The following is a 22,530-nucleotide window of genomic DNA, read 5'->3' on the forward strand; positions in this document are numbered from 1 at the left end:
GACCCGTTCAGGGTTTTTCCCCCTTCTTGTGAAGCGTTCGACGCATTTAAAATTTTCCTCGATGTTCTTTTTGCGCACACAATGTTTCGCTTTTTCTACCCCGAGTATAAATCTTTGTGTTTTAGTTCCCAACGCATCCATAAATGTAAACTCGTTCTCTTTTATCTATTTTTTATGCCCCCTGAGATTTTTTATTCGCGTTCTTTTATATAAGCCCGGAGGACGATACAAGAAACCCTTTCAACTCTTTTTGGTCTTTTTTTTTTTTTTTTTTTTGAATTCGCATATACTTGTATAAAAAGTATATGAAAAAAGAATTAATAAGAGCATATCAATAAAGTGGATGCGGCACCAGTTATTAAATTGCATCTTTACTACGCGCAATTAAGATTTCAAAGGGCACATGTACGTAATTTTTTATTATTTTTTTTCTTCATCTATGTCATTCAATAAGTGAAATGTATTTTAATATCTGGATGCAGCAATAATTACATGGCTTGGCTTACATTTTCTGTTTTATACACAAGATACGAAACACGTGATGCGATAACCATAGTTATAAATAGGTCAAAACGGTCTGCCAATCAGATTTTAAAAATAAAGCTATCGAAATTGATAAATATTTATATCTTATGTTACTATGAAAGAAGGATTTCTAGAATTTTAAATTGTTAAAAAAATAATTTCATTAACCTAACATTTTTATTTAATTTATCCTGGAACATCATCAGGCTAATATTTGGGATAAAATTTAGAATGTCTTAATTTTTAAAAAATAAATTATTTTAGTGGAATTATTTTATTACTTTATTAAATTATATTGTTATTTTTTATTTTGTTATATTAATTTTTGTTATATTATATTATTATTTTTTATTATATTTTATTTGTCATATCACATTTGTTATATTATATTTTATTACATTATATTATTGTTTTATTAGGAAAGAAATGGGGCGAAAGTTAAAAAAATTGTATTTTTAAAAAAAGGTGGTTAAAATATTGCTGTATAAGTGGCATTGTGCTTAATGTCTTCTTTTTTTCTATTGCCACCGTCTTACCCGAAAACTTTCTTCCATTTCAAAATTTTTCTTCAAAGTTTGAAGAAACTTTGCTGCAGTAACATATATTTGGAATCTCATATGTCAAAGAATAAAAATAATAATATTTTGTGGCTATAATACCATAAATTTTTTAGTTTTATGTTTAGTTATAATATAAATTAAAAATATAAAAGAATTGCCTTTTCTTTATGGCAATGGTTAACAGCTTTAATTACACTTTTCATTAAAGTGAAAAAAATAAGAAAGAAAGATAATAATAAATCTTTGGGGGTTCTTTTTCCAAAGTTAAGCTGTTTGCAGTTACTAAAAATCTAGACATTGCTTCGCTAGTTCATTTTTCTTTATTTTTCCCCTTGCTTTTTCTCTTCTTTTTTATTTTATTGTTTCTGTCTTTTTTTTTTTTTTTTTTCATTTTCTTGCTAGTGGTGCATTTATCAGATCAAACTAAAGCTATAAATAGCAATATAACTGAGATTTGCTATTATCACTAGTATGAAAATTTGATGAATTTCTTTAATCTATCGACTAAATATTTTGGTGAGTCTCATATGTGTTTGAACTGAGTTAAATGTTAGATATTTCAGTTTATTATTGTTTTAGTTTTATTACTTTTGACAGGTAGCATAGTATATTATTCCAAATTTATTACTTGCTTGCCTTCGATATTCGTTTAATCGCCAATGGCATTGGACCTATTGAAAATCCAGGAAATTTGGCTAGTAACATTTTAAAGTTATCTAAAGTTACCATTCACATAAAATTAACTTCAGATATAAGATAGATTTTGACGTTGCATTTGAATTTGCAATTCAAAGATTTATAGCGAAAGATTTAATCTCAATATTTTATAAATTAAGAGGATTTGAATAGAATAAATTTCTAATTCTACCTGAGTTTTACTTTGTTTTTTCCCCGTTTTAGTTTATATTGATTCTTTCAATGCTATCCGCCTTTGGCGACTAAATTATTCGCTAAGAATATTGTTTTTTAAAAATTTTAATTAAATCGCTTGGATGTAATTTAATTCTCATGATTTCGTCAGATATTACAATATTATATTTTCCATGCATTGGGTGAATGAATTTCCCTAATAGAGGCCTGTCCCATGATGTCATAACTCTTATGAAAATGCAATTGTCCTGTTCATTTAACTTTCGTGGTATCGTAACTTTACCTTTTTATTTGTCTTACAAAGTACGAAGATAATAAACAGAATTCTTCTTTCGTTTTCGATAATGGAAGTAAATCTCATGATTAAATATTTAATGAAACAAACAATACATTATATAATATACTATTAGAATAATGTAATTTTTTTTAAAATTGCCAAAACTCAGAAATTATATGCACGATTATTAAATGAATGCCATTAAAAAGATAAAATTTTTAATTTTGATAATTTGTAAAAAATCCTTTATGCAATAAAATTTGTAGACGTTATCACGGAAAAAACTTAAAATTCAAACTTAAAATTTTTAATTAACTAAAACTCTAATTAAAAATTTAAAAAAATTGTTCCGTTTTCACCGCCAAAGTATATACACATGTGCTAAATTTGGTAGCTATTTGTCAAATGATCTAGCGTATAGAGCAAAGACACACATTCATTTTTATTATTAGTAGAAGAAATGGTCTAACGAAAACTTATGTGTTGATGATTTACGAAAAATATTATAACCTCTTTTTAATTCAATACTTTTTTAAATTTACATAAAGTTGTAATTGAGTAATTGTATTATTTTTTTTCATAATTTTTATGTTTGCAGATTTTACAATTCTCTATTTTTCTAATCCTCCCTTTTTATTTCCAGGAAAGAGTTTCACATTAACTATAACCTTGAGTACAAGCCCCCCACAGGTCGCAACCTACGTCAAAGCAATTAAAGTCACAGTTGACGGACCGAGAGAACCTAGGAGTGAGTCATTTCAGTTTCTTTTTGATAAATTTGCGTATTACGCTTACAGCATTATTATTATTAGCATTATATTATTATTATTATTATTAACATTTCATATTATGTTAAAGAAGCATTTTTTAATTCATCTACAATTTTCTTAAATCATTCAAATACCCAAAAGTATTAAAATTATTATTTTATTGAAAAAAATATGTAAATTATAGGAAGTTAAGGGATACTTATCTATTGTTATACAGTTAATACTGTAATCCTTATACATACTAGCCGCCTTTAGTGTCCAGTTTGTTGGCCCAGATTGGCGTTTTACGTTGCTAAATATAAATACTGAATGGCATTCTTTTTTTAAAAAAAATTCACCTTGTTATTTGATAAGGCAAGAATACATGAATTTAATTCCATTAGTCAAATGCAATTTGCAATGCGTACATGTCAGAAGCTATGTATACTACAAAATAAAAGCGAAACTGAAAATCTTATTTCAGAATGAATGTCCAAAAAAAAGTATTTTTTTAAATCTTAATTTTAACATTTGCAAAAATGCATGACTTAATATTTTTTTAAGGATGAAATTTAATTTCATCATAATATTGAAAATGAATTGATGCAAATTGTGTATTCCAATAAAAAATATTAAAAATAAAACATTGTACAAAAATAAAATTAATGTTATTAAAAAATAGTCTCTTTAATTTTAAGATAATACAAAAATCAATTTTATATAAATAATAGTTTTGGAAGATATGGTCATAAATTTCCGTTGGTAAGTCATGGCTATTACCTGTCTGGTAATTGTCTAGCATATTTTTCTGATTTTGGTAAAATGCCGAATTAATTGCATCGTCTTTTGTAGTATTTACCTGGCGAATGCGGCTAAGAAAGCATCCAATTAGATTTTTGAAAAACAAAGGAGTATTAAAATTAAATACCAAGAAACATACTGCAAAGATATGCAATATGTTCATAAAAAATAATATAAATAAGAAACGAAATAATTTGGAGGTATAAAAATATGTCTATTTTTTACATATTGCAAATGTTTTTTACTTTGCAGAACTATTTTTTTATTTTATAATGTCATTTAATTATTGTCCATTAACATTAAATATCAACCCGATTAGATGTTATATAACAATGCAAATTTTAAAATAAAATTTTATGTTTCTGCGCTTACACCTAACATTTCAAATGAGCCAAACTGAATAGTAGTTATCGGGCGGGTTAAAAAATTAAAACAAATTTACAACTTGTTTTAATTTACTTTTCTATTAAATACTTGTTATGCATTGTTTGTTTTAATTAATCTAAAACTTTAAACATCAATTAATTCACTGATACTGCTATAAATGTGTGTAATAGCAAGGGAAGAAACGTAAATGGTTTAATTTTAATTGCATTCCTGTTCAAAATATCTGCCAAACTTTTATATTGAAATATTCTAATCAAAATCTTAGATTAATTAGCAATCTTAGATTAATTAACGCTATATAGCTAGAATTTAATGAAAAAGTCATTCGTTCACTCCAAAAAAATTTGTATTTATGCTGTGAAAATGTGACAGCATTTCTGCGGAAGTAGTTTTCATTATTCAACAATTCGACTTTTGCTGTTAATGGTGGATTGAAATGCGACGTGTCTTCTATTAATATTAAAATAATCTTTCAGATGCATTCGATGGCCACTTTATTCACCAGATATAAATCGAAACGATTTCCATTTTTGGAATCAAGTAAAATGTTGAATTTTACAAGAAGTCGAAAAATTTTACTAACTTCAAAAATATCAGAACCTGAATAATTTTTTAGCATTAATAAATTATAACTTCTTGTACTATGAAACTCACACATCCGCCATACTAGTTTTACAATTTTAAAATCGGGCGGAAGTATCATTTAATTTGTGCAATTAAAAACAGCCATTAATCAATAAAAATTTCAGCTCACTTCGAAACAATCATGAAAAATTTATGAGCTTTCAATTTATCTTCTTTTCTACATTTAAAAGGAGAGATTTATGGGTTCAAAAATTAATGACTGGTTTCTAGATCAGGTTATCAGAGTGTTTTCCCTATAAATAAAATACAAGTAAAATTCGTTGTAAATGCTGATCTCGTGTTCTAGGAAACGAAGTAATGATTTGACAACACTTAACTTTTTTGAATATTGATAATAAATTTAATTTAAACGATTAAAAAGCTCATTTCTTATAAAAAATATTTTTATGATATTTTTTTTCATTTTTTAATTAGAAGTCACCGCCATGATATGTTGTAATATCGAATATTCAGCTGTGTTTACTGAAGGTCTATAGCCTTTTTATGTTTACGATTTCTTCTAAAATATTGCATGAACGAAAGCTTCTAATTTTATCGTATCCGACGTTTGTTGTTGCATTCATATATTATTATAATATATAATATTTGATTATAAAAGCAGTAATAATGAAGTCATTCCTTGTATAGTTGAAAATTTGGCTGGTTCTAGAAAAAGATTTATGAAGAGTTGCAACATTATTATTATTATATGATTTGTATTGAAAGTAAAAATGCTTTGAACTGAAATTTGAAACTTAACAATCAACAATTTTTATCTTATGGAGTTAAATAATCCTTACTTTTGTGGTTTTGTCAGTTATAATTGAACTCAAAACTGAATATTGTTTCTCAGAAATTTCCGTAATCATAAATTTAATTTTAAAAATAACTTTATCTGTTGTTTAACTTTTATAGTTTTTTTTTATAATAGAAGTTATTTACATGCATTTACATTGTTTAGCTTCAACTTTCCAACAATTGATTTCAATTGAAATTTTTTCAAATCACCAGTTAAAATATTTTTTCTTGATAAATCTTGGATAAAAGTTTTTAAAAATATATTAAATTGAATTCTTTTATGTACATGCTTTTAAGAAATCCAAGACCATGTTTCAAATATAACGGAAATTTTACTGTTAAATTTAAGTTAATTTGAAGTTACATTTTTTAAAATTATCATAAATTTTATTGTTAGTTGATTGCATTTATTTGAAATAACGTCACTTAAAAAAATTATTATTAATTTTAGCGACCCATTTTCGGTGATTGCTAAGAATCTATTTTCATTCGGATAAAAATATTGAATTTCAATATTTGAATTAAAACATAAATTTGAAAGGATATATTTTTGGAAATTGCATCTGAAATTGAAAATCTAACACAAAACGGAAGCGGCTAATTATTAAAATCTGTGATGGATCTCGGTCTTTGGGCAATAGTATATACATTTTTTATAAATAAATGAAAAATTTCTCCAGCTTATGAATTATCTAGAAATTGTAAGGATTTCTCCAGAAATAATAAATAAGAAATATATATTAACCTACGAAAAGGTACTATTTAGAAAGAATGGAGGGGCTTTGTGATACCATTTAGCCATTTGTAAGCATTATTGTAAAATTATCTACATTAGAATAATTTTAGAAGTTTTTGCTTTCTAGTGCTTACATATTTTTTATGTAAGCATTAGAAAGAATCATGTTACTTACATTATGATTACATATTTTTTCATTTTTTGTACACTACGTAATGTTGGTTTTGAGCTATTTCATTGAAAAATTATTTCAAAATATTACGAATTAATGAAATAATAATAATAAATAATTTTTAGAATTAAAAAAAATAGAGACACCTTAAATATATGAAATCAAAGCCAAAGGTATTTTGAAAATTGGAAAAATAATTTTTTGGCTAAAAAGACGTATAAAGGAAAAATATTTTAGTTTAAAAAAAGCTTATCACACCATTTATTCAAATTCATGTTTGTTGTTTGTTTGTTTCTTATGGCACTTGCCACTGACAAGCCCGCTGTTACGAAGACAGCGATTTAAGCCTGAGGGAGAACGTCTCTTATTTTTTATAGCAGCGCCAACTAGGGCCAAGAGTACGACTTTGCCACTCACGCATCATTCATTCGCTTGCACAACCCCTTTTTACAGGAGGGCACATTCACACATCTCACAGATAGAACAACAACCATGCCCAAACCGGGACTCGAACCCGGGACGCCCAGATCACGGGGAAGTCGCGCTACCCCTATGCCAGGACGCCGGCATTCAAATTCATGTAAATAATAAATACATAGTTCAGAAATAATAACGAATTTTGGAATTAAGAAATAACCAATATTTCTTCCCTATCTTTAAAATTTAGTGTTCGACTGATAAGTAACATGAAGTTTTAATTTATTTTTCTCCACGTTATAAGTATTAAAGTAGTTATATATTTTTAAAGAACTGATTACTTATTTTGCAGTTCAGGAACTACAGAACATATTGACATATTATCGTATCTGATTTGAACCGAAAATATTTATTAGATTTTGATTTGTATGGTTTGTTTCGTAAGAAGATTTTAACAAAATTTAGAATAGGTGAAAACATATTACAAAAGAAAATTATGCATTTGTTAAAATGAATATAATTTTCAACAGAATGGGCACAGAAACAAAATTCAAGCGATGTTATAAAGACATCTGTACAGATAAACCGGACATTGATTTAATATATATATATATATGTATATATATTATCATCATAAATCAGTGTAGCCTTTTCAAGGTAATCACCTATCAGAGAAATAAATTTCCCCCAAAAATTCACAATTTTCCTGAAATATCATTATTTTTACTACAAACGCATATTAATGTATGACATCAATCAAGTCTGGATAAATTCGAGGGAATTTTCAGTCGTTTCTTTGGCGATTTTATGATACGTTATTTCAAAATTCCCCATCGCATCACCCGGCGGTTTGCTTCATCCAAAATGATTGAGGAGGCATCGCGCCCAACTGATAATTATCTCACAGTCAACACGGAACTGCTCCTGTCCTCACTTGCCAATCAGTTCCACGAGAACGGATGCATGATGACTGATTCGCGACTAAACTGTCGGCGCTTCCCTGAAAGAATGGAGTTGTTTTGTATCATTTCTTGTATTCATTTTCGGATTATTGAGATAGCTTTGTTACTAGATTGTATTTACTAATAAGACATTTCGAATGATTTATAGGATATCTCTATGTATGTGTCTCTTTTTGTATATGTGTTTCAGATTCGCCAATCAGTAATTTGGCAGGTTTTCTGCCTATTTCTTAACTATCTTTCGCCATTAGTTCATCGCTGAATTGTGTTAACTTTCGATTAAATCGTTTATGAAATGTTAAATTGGGACATTAACAACGTATAGTTTTAATAATCTTACATATGTTTTATTTTATGTGTTTATGAACCATTTTATTAGAGTCAAGCCGCTTTTTCCTTTATTACACCACAGTACAATAACCACTTAACTGTTTTATTTTATTTATTGTCTAATAAGATGACACCCTCTATTTTGGGAATATTTTCTTATTTTAATTCAAATGGAAATTCATTGAATACTTGACTTCTGTATGTATTCGAAATAATTTTAATATAGAATTATAATCGTTATGAATGGTTTATTTTTTGCTTACAATTATCAAAACTGGATAAATCTATGTAGGACAGTTAAGCGGTTAAAAACGTAAATATCTGGTTTGTATGTCTTCTTACTTGTCACTGTACTGTCTTGTACTGTCATTTTGCTTTCTTATTCTTTTTGAAAATCATACAGAAATGAAACCGTATTCTTCTTGTTTAGCTTTCAACAAAATGGTAATATATAATTAACTTAAAACCGAGAAATAAATTTAAAAATAATAAATAATTTACTTGCACCAAAGAACCGTTTCGCTGAAGATTATAAAATTAAAAGAAATTCCAACATTCTCAAAAGATGTGCACAAAAATTAAATTAGTATCATTAAAATACTGTAAATATCAGTTCGTATCGTTTTATTTTTGGAAGTTATCGTAGATAAACGCCAAAATAAAAATAATAATAAAAAAAATAAACCTGCCAAAATTTTAGTCAAATAAAATTTTAAAACAATCGATTTTAGACACACATTTCCATTTTCCAAAGTATATCAGGGCCAGATTTCGTGGCTCATCATTGAAGAGACTGTCCTGTAAAAAGCCAACACACACACACACACACACACACACACACACACACACACACACACACACACACACACACACGTACACACACACACACAAACACACACACACACACACAAACACACACACACACACACACAAACACACACACACACACACACACACACGTACACACACACACACACAAATACACACACAAACACACACACACACGTACACACACACACAAACACACACACACACACAAACACACACACACACACAAACACACACACACACATTATTAGTGCACATCATTATTAGCAAGTATATTCCATAATTTCACTCTACTAAGCTATTAAATAAGCTTAACACTACGCCGTTCGTATGTCTGATCGGAATTCTTTTGTTTAGCGCTGGTAGGACTTCTGTCACAGGTGGTTTTGGAAGTTCCGAAATTTTCATATTCATTAAATAAATAAATATAAATAATAAAAATAAAAATAAAAAAAATCATAAAATAAATAAAAATTTGCAGGACACCAATGTAGTTTCAGCAGACGGAATGTGCTCATGAGAAATAAAAAACTGTACGATGTAAAATTATTTGTATTTTGATTTTATTTATGTATATATATATATAACAAATAAACATAACGAAACTGTTGGTACAACGACTAGTGATAAAATAAAATATTTCCTTGATTACAGACCAACCCTTCTTTATATTATAAAAAGGTCTTACTTATTTCTTCAAAAACTTTCATATTTGCTCTTCTTTGTGCGCAGCTGAAAACAATTACTTAAGAACCCACTGAATTCCTTTAAGTGAATTCTGTCATTCCATTCCGAGTCTCTCCGAAACTTTTTTTCCCCCTTCAAGTCTTTTTATGTGCGACTCGACACTGATAGAGGCAGCAAAATTTCAATTGCATCCCTTTCCGATGAATAAACCACATCTCATAGCAACTGTGAAGCTTTGTGGCCAACCCTTTGTAAAGGATCTGGTTATGGTTAGAATCTGAACCGGGAGTAACCTTGTCAAGAGAAATTGGATTTCGGAAAAAGTGCATCGCGTTATGCGTAATACACGATTCGTTGCTCTCACAAGTGGTTTGAGTCCTAAGAATTGAGTTTTGTAATAAATATCAGCGTCGGTTGTGGAATTTTATGTATTATTTTAAATTTAAGCTCAATTTTATTCATTTTTAAAATAATAGTCATGTGTGATAGTGAACTGTCGTTTTGTATCATTATATTTTTGAATAATATATTTATATTAAAAAAACCTTTAAAAAACGTTAAAATGTTAGTCAATTAAAATTTTTAAACAATTTATGTGCTCTTTATGACCAAAGAGTTTGTTTAATTCTGGTACAAGAAGGCTAACTCTTGTCACTATATCGATCTTTGCAAAGCGAAACTCACAAATTTTGATCGAAGCAATATCATGGAAGAGTTCGTTTATATGCGAAAGTGTCTGAAATCATACAGGATGAAAACTGTTATCAAAATACCTTGTTGTGTTAAAAGTATAGCTGTTTTACATTGTTCTATTCAAATCGTGTTATTAGAATATCATGTTGTAAGAGGATTGAATTCATTTTAATTCTGAAATAAAAAATAAGTAAATTTTCTAAGATAATTTCAAAAATGTAAAATGTTAGTTGTTTTTATGTTTTTAAAAATGTTAATAAGTTAAAGCATATAAGAGTATTTGTTAAATACTGAAAATTATATTTCTTTGGTTTTTAAAATTTTTATAGCAAGTTTTGTGTTTTTATTTATTTGTTTTGGATTTTAGAATTCTATAATGTATAACTGCTTATTTTTTATATGTAAATTTTTTAATTTAATTAAAAGATATTTTAAATAACTAAACAATATTAAATTAATTATAAAGATAGAGTTATCGCTTCCTGCTCGAAATGGTACTTTGATGTGAATAAATAATGTTTTTTTTAAAGTTTATTTCATAATTTTACATTAATTATTTATTATTGTAGAGTGTAATAATTAGAAAATTTTCTTTAATAATTTTTTTTTACGGAAATTATCATTTAAATCTAAATTTCTTTTCTAATTGTTATCGAATGAATCAAAATAATTTTTATTTCAATATTTTATTAAAATTTATTATTTACGGGAGTACCTCTAGGGATTTTGAACAAAGATCAATATTCATAATTTTGCTTTTCATCAAAACTTGTTTAATTAAATGTTTTATTACAAAAAAAAACTCTAAAAACATTTATCATATTATAATTTATATATTCAGTGAAGGTTCAATTCGTCACACAGAAAATAACAAAACATAATTCTCCAAGGGCCTGTGAGTACCCCCTTTATATATAACAATAATAATAACAAATAAATAAAAAAAATTAATTAACATTGTATGCAGTTGTAAATTTTTTCATACTATCAAACATTTATGCAGTTGATTGTAAATGCATAAGAAAAAAATTATCATAGCTCATTATAAATATTAGTACATAGATAACTATATAAAATATTTCAGTTACACAAGTTATTTTAATGCAACTTTCTGAAACAAAAAAAGCATTAATAACATTCTCATTTATCATTATCTTTTTTAAAGAATTACAAATATATATATATAGTACTAATTATCCCTTTGCTCTTCAATGTCTTATCTCAAACACCATTCAAGATGGTGCATCATTTTGACATTTTATTTATTTATTTTTATTTGCTAAAAATACCTACAGAATGATAAAAAGATGTAGATTCATTTTTCAGGGAAATTCAACTTAAAACAATTGTAATAATTGTATGTATTTATTTTTGGTGTAATTAACGCAAATTAATAAATATCATAATAGTCCAGACATATAATAGCTAATATTTTCTAAATCATGCTTTCTTTGGCGATTTCAAATTCCATTTTAGTATTTTTCAACTCAAAGTTTTTCCATTTATTCCCCCCCCAAAAAAAAGATGGCCGGGACGGACTTATCTCATATGAGACGCGATTGCTTTCAATATTAGGAAATCTACAACCGAAAATCCACTTCCATCTCTCGCAGGGAAAAGCGCCCCGATGAAGGCTCTTTCTCGCCGCAAACTGTAACTCATTTATTGAAGGTCTGTTTTGTAACGGAATTGCAGTTGACACTGGGAGAGGAATCGGAGAAATTGCCGGGGCCTGTCAGATATGTGCCCGGAATGCAATTTTTTCTCCTTTCCTTCTAATATACGAGTGAAATTCACACTGGGGACTGTGGTTGGAAGAAATTGAATTGGACAGTTTTTGAGGATCTAAGCGATACACTTTAATTTGACAAAAAAGGCAACTGTATTTTTGTACTGTCTAATGCTATTGGTTTGTTCTGATTTTAATACGGGTATTATAAATTATTTGCATTCTAGCTAGGATTTCATATATGTATAATTTGATTAATAAAATGTTTCGTGTATTCAGATATTTCGTATTGAATAGAATGATTGCTGCCAAAAATTCTTTTTTCAGATTAGTATTTTTCAAACCTATATTAAAATTTATGCTACTTTCAAACTCTTTACTAAAATATGCATTCTGATTTAATTTTACGGATTTAAGAAATATAGAGTTTTTTTTTAAGTTCTTTTATACGTATCAAAGCGAAAGTATAGCAAGTGTCAAAAAAGTCGAATTCGACATTTTGAGGAATCTCCACATTTTATACCTTAATGAGCTCGAAACACATGTTTGGAAAATGTCCGTCGGTCTGTGACAAAAATAATTCAAAACCGCATTGAGCTAGATGGATGAAATGTTTTATATGGACTTCACACCAAATCTGTGGATTTCTATCAAATTTTAAATAAAATCCGTTTAGAGGAAGTCTGTCTGACTGGCTGTTCGAATGGAAGTTAACACGATAGTTGCAAAACGGAAGGAGATAGATTAATAAAATTCGTTAAAAAGATTTAACATGTATAGAGAAAATACAATCAAATTTTTAACCCATTCTAACAAGAAACTGGCCGTCTGCTGATCTGTACTTTCAGAAACACGTAAACACGATAACTCAAAAACACAATGGCTTATATTTATCAAATTTGGTATATCATTTTGTGACTACAAGTGTAGTTTTGTGTCAAAGTTTTTGTTGCAATAGACTGGGAAAACGAGTCTAAGACATAAATTTGATTTTTCGGGTATTATTAGCCGCATGCCAAGGATCAGTCGCCAAGAATCTCGTCAAGGATCACAAAATACATTCAGTAAAAATATTAAATTCTTGCCAAAAATTAATAATTTGTAATTACTGTATGCCAATGCCATGCAAGACGTTTTCTGGAATAATATTAATACAAAATAACTCAAAAGCACCTTGATCTAGACAAACGAAATTTCATGTACGATCGTTATACCAAATTTGTAGATTTCTGTCAAACTTTGAATAAAATCCGCTCAGCAGAAGTTTGTCTGTCCTGCTGTTTGAATATAATTTAACCCCTTGCCTGCCGCGGTCGTATATATACGTCCCCCTAAGTCGCCGCGGTCGTATATATACGTCCCCCTAAGTCGCCGCGGTCGTATATATACGTCCCCCTAAGTCAATGTGTTAACTACCCCTGGAGTATATATACGTCTCGCAACTATATACGTATACTGGCAACTATATACGCAAGTGGCACTGGGGACCAAATCTCGCAAATTTTCCTCGGCAGGTAAAGAGTTAACACGATAATTACAAAAAGTGGAGAGTTAAATAGATAAAATTTGATATGCAGAATTAACATCTGTAGTATAGACACCTATCAAATGTTGAGCTAAATCCAACAAGGGGTTGACCATCTGTCGGTGTTTACTTTCATGAACATGTGTACGCGATAACTCAAAAATTTAATGACTTGAATATATCAAATTTAGTATGTGATTTTGCGATTGCTAATGTAGTTTTGTATTAAAAAATGCAGTCGTTTGGGAAAAACGAGTCTAAAACACAAATTCGATTTTTGGCTGATATTAATCACATGCCATGGATTAATCGTGAAATTAATCTCTAAGAATGACATGATAGATTCAGTAAAAATGCTAAATTAGTGCCAAAGGTTAATATTTCGTAACTATTGTATGCCACTGCCATGCAGGCATTCTCTGGGATAACACCTTTATTAGAGTGCATGCGGGAAAGGGTTCAGGAGATCACATCTGATGGGTTTTTTTTCTTTCAAATTGTGTTTTGCCAATTTTAAGAGGCTTTAACTCTTGTAATATGAATCATCTCATTTTTGTTAGCAATCAATATGTCAAAGTTTTTGATTAATGAAGTTAAAGTATTCAGATATCTAAAAAGTATTCATTATGAAATGACAAATAAATTTGTAAAAACTGGTGTGCTCTTTTGTGGAAATAAGTTCCACACTAAAATTACGTTTGTTTGAAATCTATAGGCAGCTTTCAATGTTTTAACATATAACTTATTGTCTTGATCGATTTATTTATTTCTGTTATTGGAAATTAAAAAAAAAAAAAACTTCTGTTTATTTCCTTGGCAATTAACTGGTAAATAAGACAGTGAAGTTACATTACCTCAAAAGACAACATGCTACAATAAATTGTCCATATGCTTTAAGTTTTAATGGCCCTATCATGTCTTGGGACACTATTAGGAAGATTCATATGCGTAATAATAGTTGCTAGACTATTAAATTAGTACTGCTTTAATGTCTGTCTGTCTTTGATGGATAAGAATGTTGCATTAAAACGATTATGAATATAAAGTTATGCAGATATTTCATTCAAATTAAACACAACCCATATTCTCGTGAACAAATCATTTTAGCAAAATTATTTATAGTTAGCCACCTTCGGCAACTACACTGGTTGTCAAAGGTGGCTACTTTTAAATAATGTTGTAAAAGGGTTTCTGATTTTTTTAAAGCTGAAGCAACTAAATTGCACTCTTTATATGCATTCATGCTACATCCGTGTAACTCCCAAAATTCATGCCAAACCAAAATATACCTCATTCTGACATGCCCCATAAAACATAGAAGTTGGTTATCAACAGTCATTACATTTATAAATTACCGTCATTTTTCTTTGAAGAAAGTATGCCAACTTGAATAAATAATTCATGGCCACATCAATGTTAATGACAAAAACAAAAATTAAAGAAAAGACACACAAAGAGAGAGAGTGAGGAATAGGTTCGAAGTTAATTTATCTACCGCGCAGAAGTGTTTCTAAACTCCGCGGACCCTCCCAAGTAGAAGCGATTATCTGCCATAAAAAGAAAAGAAGCAAAGAAACCGCAATCGGCAAAACATATCTATACGCATGTAGTTCTTAAGAGTCGTAATAAATAATTACAATGCGTGAACACGGACCAGGCATTAAAATCAATGTATCCGCTCACACCTTTTACCTGTAATTTGAGAAGCCGCCGAGGAGATACCTTTACTTTTCCGAATGCAAATTGATAATTTGTGCGAATGGAGCATTGGTAGAAACAGCCCGCTACGCTTCTGTCATATGTATTGTCGATAATTCAACCCGATGTGCGTATAAAAACAAGTGCCGTATTCATTATCGTAATCCATTGTAATTATGGGACAGGCAGATAGGTTCGTTCTTCTCGAGGCAGATTGCGACATCGGATTTATGGTGTATCAATTGAAAGAAGAGGCGGGGATCTGCCATCAGTTTCTGGACTTGACTACGGGGTGGAGATTTCTGACAAAGTGGGACAATTTGTATGCAGGTGGCGTCGCGCCACTTAGAGGAGTCGTTCATGTTCTCAGTCGTTTGGTATACGGACGAAATGAGTCGGTTCGGGCACTGTTTTCTTTTTCTTTTTTTCTTTCTTTCCTTTGGTGGATTTGGTTCATTAATTCTACTTTTTAAAATAGATTTAGCCTTTTGATAAAGACTTTTGTTCGTGGTTTGGATAATTGTTGCAGAAAAACTAATGTGGAAATCTATTTTTTGATGAAAGTATATATTATTAATTAAGAGAGAGGAGTAATTAAAATGTTAATGAATAAACAAATTTATTGTAAAGTAAATTATGACCTTTGATACAATTGGATGTTTCTTTCTTTTTTCTATCTTATTTCCTTAAATTTGCACTGAAGGCTGCACATCTGTAAATTTAAAAATATTAAAAGAAATGATGAAAAAGATTTCTATCCATTTACCAACAGTTTCAAGGTTCTTTGAACTTTTGTCGGCCGTTGTTTTCTCATACAAAAATGTGTATAGTTAATGAGCATAACAGCCAGTCAAAATAATCCCTGCTTATATGGCTTAGTTCTGTGGTCATGTGGTGACTGACTGTACTTAAAAAAAAAAAAAAAAAAAAAAAGTCTATACTTTGCCGGAAATGTTGAAAGTCGAATGCAATGCTACTTAAAAGAGTTAAAATTATTATAACATGTATGGTGAAATAAAAAATAATAAGCTGATATTACTGAGGTTTATTTCGACTTTTTATACATTGTTTAAATAATTTTCTTACGAGTTAATTATGTTAATTACCTGCATATATAAATATATTTAATTTATTTTCTAGCACAGAAATCTCACCCGAATTCATGTAAGATTGAAAATAATTTTCGCTTTCTCTATATTCAAAGGTGATTAAATATAGTCAATAATTAATTATAAATAAAGAGAAGTAGTGGCTTTGGTAACAAGATTTTTAAGTAATTTAAAGACTAGTTAATTTTCACAATATTAGTCATCTTTGGCAACCTGCTTGTTCGCTCAGATTACTGACTTTTTATATGGTAACTATTAATAAGGAATTATTCTTTAATATATTAGCTTGGTATTTTATTAATTAACTTGATTGGTTTGAATAGCTTCGTAAGACTGAAAAATATGAATTTAATTTGAATCAATCTGCTATGCATTACACCCGGTATAAATTAAAATCTGTTAAAATACTACGAAATAAATATTTATACTAAGAAATAAAATTGGAAGCGCATTTCCTATTTCGACATTAATCTCCGAAGGAAACTATGTTTTTAATTTTAATTTTAATTTTAGCAAAAGCGCTATATTAAATGTTTTAAGGCTTGAGTTTTAATTTCATCATATCGTTAAAACACTGTAATATATTATTTATTAAATTAATTTTAAAAAAAAATTAAATATAAGGATTAAATTTTACAGAAATAAAATTGATATCCTTAAAAATGCTTTTTTTGTTTTTGTTTTAAGGTAATGAAAAATCAATTTTTGTGAGATTAATAGTTTTGGAAGATATGAGCATTCATTTCCATAGGCACGTAATAACGATTACCCATCTGGAGCTCAACTGAAGTTTCTGTTTGATGCTTTTTTCTTGATTTCACGTCTTTTCTTTTCCTAAATTAGGCTTTTGATAGCATGGAGAGCTCTTTCCAGTTCATTTCTAATACTATCTTACAACTCGAATAATTAGTGAAGCCTTTGATTCAAGTGCAATTGTAAAAATATTCATATAGCAATTTGCTTACATTTAATTGTGCCATTCGACAATAAGTAATAAGACCGATTTCTGTGCCATATACGTTAACGTTTTGTATGCACAGATTTTTTTTTTTTTTTCGTTAACAAATGCCGAACCAAGAAGACGTTTCGAAAGTTTTCATTTTCTGAATATGATTTTGCAGATCACGATTAACATACGAGGCATCTGTTATAACAGTAAGCTCTTTTGTAACAATAACTGTAATTCAGAAAATTATTGAACTTGAAAAAAAAATTGAAAATTACCGAAATAGTGAAAATATACGATTGGAAAAAACTTTACTTTTTACGTTGTTGTGATATGCATTATCTGAAAATGAATACATTATAATTTGATACTGTTTTTCGATCATTTAAACGCGGCAGAATTTAATTATACATAATGTGAAAATGTAAATTAAATTAATTATTATTAAATAATGTATTAATGTAATTAAATTGTGTAAATTAAATTATCAAAAATGTAAAAAACCAAACTTTTTTTAAAAAAATGTTGGACATTATGCAATTTTTTAATTTTTAAAAATTTCTGAATTATAAATTTTATTTATTTCATAAATTGGAGTATATTTAAAATATAATTTAGAAATTAATTTTTATATAATAAGAAATTTAAAAATTACAAAATTGTGTTAAAAGATGCTCAAATATTATTTAATCAAATAATATTTATTAATTGCTTGAATATGTTTTTATTCAAATATACTATATTCTATGTGAGATATATTTTTTTCGACCAAATACATCGGATGTTTCACGTATTGCATGTTTTAACTATTATTTTTTTTTGACTAAACAAGAAAATTATGGATAAATATCAAAGAGGGAAAGATGATAAAGACAGTGACTGAATACAAAATAAATGCATTGATGAAAATATAAATTACATTATAGTCACAGAGTGCTGAATGAGAATTTTAAACAATTGTGAAGGTAGAGCACCAATACCTTTATATCGTTGTTAAACAAACCACATTCAAGGTATGTTTGATCATTAAGGAAGGAAAAAAAATGGATCATCTCCTTGAATGAAGGAAATGAGCCAATCCTGTATTACGGAGATGGGAAAATTTCATTCAGAAAGGTAAAACCAGAACATTACCTGACTTTTTTTATATACATCCTCCTTATTTCCGTTCCGGTCAGAGTCGTGTACGGCCCTTATTACACATCCCTCCCAAGGCCCTTTTTAAAAAAGCATTGTTTTAAAGCGGACCATCTCGATTGCATTCCTTGAGGGGGCGTTCCTCCTCAACAGGTAAAAACCGTCTTCAAGTCTGCCTGCAGCTCTTAATGCAGAGGCCCAAGTGATAATTGTGGCACCCTGGCTTGACCATTGATCCCCACTTCCTGTGTTTGAGATGATACTTTTTGGGAACCGTGCTAGTGTCTGGTGCTTCAGGTAATGCTGTGATATTAAGGGGGTGGTTATCATAGAATGCAGTTTTTCTAACGGCTTATTGGATGGAGTGGGGTGGGTGGGGTGGACGGAAAACTAATGAGAAAATAAGAGGAAAGGCTGGTTGGAGTTGCTTTCTTAATTTCTGAAAACCATGTTTTTTTTTTTTTTTTTTTTTTTTTTTAATGATGGAACTTTGTGTCAAATCACGTAAAAATGGAATGGCAATAAGGCAATTTGAGGAAAATAGTATATATATATATATATAGTTGAAAAAAATAGTGATATTGGAGTGATTTTGAATGAAATTTAGCTCACATATTTCTTAATTCTTTGAAAGATTAACTACAATATTAAAAATTTATGTTACCCTTTAAAGAGGATGAAATGGTAAATTAATAGGTTTTACATTTTTTCGCCATAACTTCTGAATAAATACCACACAAGAATTATTTTTACGTCATTTTAAAATTCAAAAATTAACTTTATTATGACATAAATTTTATGGCCGTTTTCTGATTTTTAATGAATTTTTTGGAGTTAATTTAAGAATAATTTTTATCAATTCAGTTTTTTATCGAAATATTACACCTATTTCACACAAGAAATATTTTTACATTATTTTAAAATTCAAAAATTAGCTTTGTTGTGACATAAATTTCATGGTCGTTTTCTGATATTTAATAAATTTTTTGGAGTTAATTTAAGAATAATTTTTATCAATTCAGTTTTTTATCGAAATATTACACCTATTTCACTGTTTGGTAATATATATCATTCATTCGCTCTAACTAATGTTGATGTTAAAGTTTATTTTCGCAAACGATTTAATTTTTACTATTAATATAAAAAGTAAAAGTAAAAATTCTGACGTACGGGTGCTGTAATTTATCATTAAACAATCTCTTTTAAAATTCTTGCAATTTCTTTAACTGTTTCACGTAATTATATCTCATATATTAGCATTTTTAATATTTGAATGCAACCAATTATCATATGTCTTATTTTTACATTTTTTTAAGTTTATCAAATACGATTTTATTTTCATTCATAAGTTTGTCAAATTTATTGCGTTATTATATATCATATCACACCAGCTTTAAGGTTATATTTTGAATTGTATGAACAAATATTTATTTTAAGTTTTTCATTTCCTAACTACAAATATCATACCTTCGTTTAACGACATGATATCTAAAATTCAGACTTTTTTTCCTTCATGCTAACTGTTGTTACCAAATCATTAAACTTAAAAATCTGTGCATAAGTGTTGGATTTTGAAAGTTTGGACATTATTCAAAGTTAAAATCATAAAACTTACATCAAATCGAAAATATTTCGAAGAAAAGTAAACTTTACTAAAAATAATTTCTAGATGAATGTTAGTTTATATGTACTTTGGTTATCTTCTATACACACGTTGCATGTTACTCCGGTATTATTATTTTTTTTTAATTGTTGAAAATCTTTTTTTACTAGTAGTGTGTATTATGATGCCTGTAAGTGTTATTGCATCGAGTGTTAAGTTATTTTTCACATTAAAGAGATTTTATTTTATTTTATTTATTTATTTTTGTCATTGTTAATCTCTTAGTTAATTCCCTTAAAAAAAAATCAGTAGGAACTTAGAAACTCGATGATTTTCTAGCGTCTAATTATATACTATTAACTCCAAGTAGTTTTTATATACATATGATTAATTTGAGATTTAAAATATTTGTCATCTGTAATTTTTGATTAGTAATTACTTACTACCGTGGTCTTAAAACTTTTAAAGGAGTTAATCTAAAAATTATATGATGTAAAAGCATTTATATTTTGTTTTTTCTTTCCCTTCGTATAAAGCAAATAAATGCAGCCGAAATTGCTGGTATTGCGGCTAATAAAAATTTAATGATTAATAGAAAACATAATGTGTTAGAAATAATCAATATAAATAGTAACCGATTCATTAAATAAAAATTCTATACAGATAGAAGCTTGAATAAATTTTTAGTGTGAATTTTGGAAACAAAATAAATAAATAATGAAGAAAGTATATAATTAAGTTTGATGTTAATATTATTAAATTATTTTACAATATCAATAAATGAAGCTACAAATGTTTATTTCTTATGCTTTACATGCGATATTACTATTCTTAGTTTATTTAATTAATCACCTCTTATTTAATTAATATTTTTAGTAATCCAAAGATATTTTGCAATATTATGGTTTCAAACTATATCCTCAATCATATATAATATTGGGAAATAACACATATGAAGTATTATTAACAACATTTTACAGTGCCATGTGATGTAATCAGTATTTTGTGTAACATTGTTTGTCTTCCATTTATTTATTAATAGTAATGAATATTTTCCATTTATTTATTCCATTTATATGGTTTTAAATTAAATTCTCAATAATATATAATATTGAGGAATATCATAATGTATGATTTATTATTAACAACATTGTACAATGCCATGCAACTTATTGCGATACCATGCGTAACATTGTTTATTTTCCAATTATTTATTAATAGTAACAAATACTTGTACCAATAATTAATTTATTAATAGATAATAAATAGTTACATGCTAACATTGCATATTTATTATAATTCGATTCTTAATAATTATTTCGTTATATTTTAATAAAAATTTTCTAATCATAAACAACAAAAAAAGACTCAAGTCAAAGATTTTTGAAGGAATAAACTTAATTTTCTAGAAGTTAACGATATTTAATATCGCTCAAATGTTCTTGAAGAGTCTTATAAAGAGTAAATATATTTCTAACATCCGTTTTAATTTAATTGAATAAAACTAAATTCGATATTAATGCTAAATGTGCTATTTAGGGTCCTCTTCAAATTAAAATTAGAAACAAGGGTAATATTTAAACTTTATTTTTTTCAAGCTTATTCTTTTTTACTATTTGTCGATCTCTTTAAACAATTCATAAATTGAATTACACATTGAAAAAAGCTACATCGCAAACTTGATTTAAAAAGACAAGAAATATTTTTATTACTTTTTCATTTCTTTTGCATGGATTTCTTTTATTATTATTTTACAGAGAATGTTTTATCTATCACTCACTAAAATAATTCAATTTTTAAATAATTTTTAATCTTATCTCTCCAATAATTCATTTTTAAACTGCTAAAGATAGATATATAATTCCTGTTGGAAAAATGCTTAAGTGGTATTAGAAATTCGGTTTTACGTTAGTTGAGTCAGTAAATAGAACGCGGAAAAAATTATTCAATTTTAAATTTTATACAAATATACCGACCTTTTAATTGTCTTTAGTAAAATATTCTTTAAAAACATTTAAGCAAACATTTTAAACAAAATAAATCTTAACTCTTCTGCAACTAAATAGCGTAAATTACGAAAGTACGAATACCACAATTTTAAAAGATTTCAAATAATTCCAATGGGTCCTATCCACCAATCAACACAACAAAGCATTTCCTCGAGTTTCCTATTGTTTTGGCTGAAGTAATGACAGTTAAAGTTTCATAATTCGATAAGGTGGTAGAAAATAGGCTTTTTTTTTTATTTTAAATATTAGGGATGTTTTAAGTGTTAGGCATTGTTGATAAAATCATCAAATCTACAGATCTGCATTATATTTTAAATTATCATTCATAAATTCATATATTTAGGGAATTCGTTCTGTT

At 27.9% G+C, this 22,530-nt stretch overlaps 1 protein-coding gene across 1 annotated transcript in view; it reads left to right on the top strand.

The window, feature by feature from the left end:
* LOC129985350 (runt-related transcription factor 1-like) overlaps positions 1-22,530 on the top strand; it is a 159,917-nt gene that overhangs the window by 65,284 nt on the left and 72,103 nt on the right. The window contains exon 2 of the mRNA XM_056095347.1: positions 2,876-2,980. Coding sequence (XP_055951322.1) covers positions 2,876-2,980 — 105 coding nt within the window. The remainder of the gene's footprint in view (positions 1-2,875; positions 2,981-22,530) is intronic.

Source organism: Argiope bruennichi, chromosome 9, assembly GCF_947563725.1.
Source record: "Argiope bruennichi chromosome 9, qqArgBrue1.1, whole genome shotgun sequence".
NCBI lineage: Eukaryota > Metazoa > Arthropoda > Arachnida > Araneae > Araneidae > Argiope > Argiope bruennichi.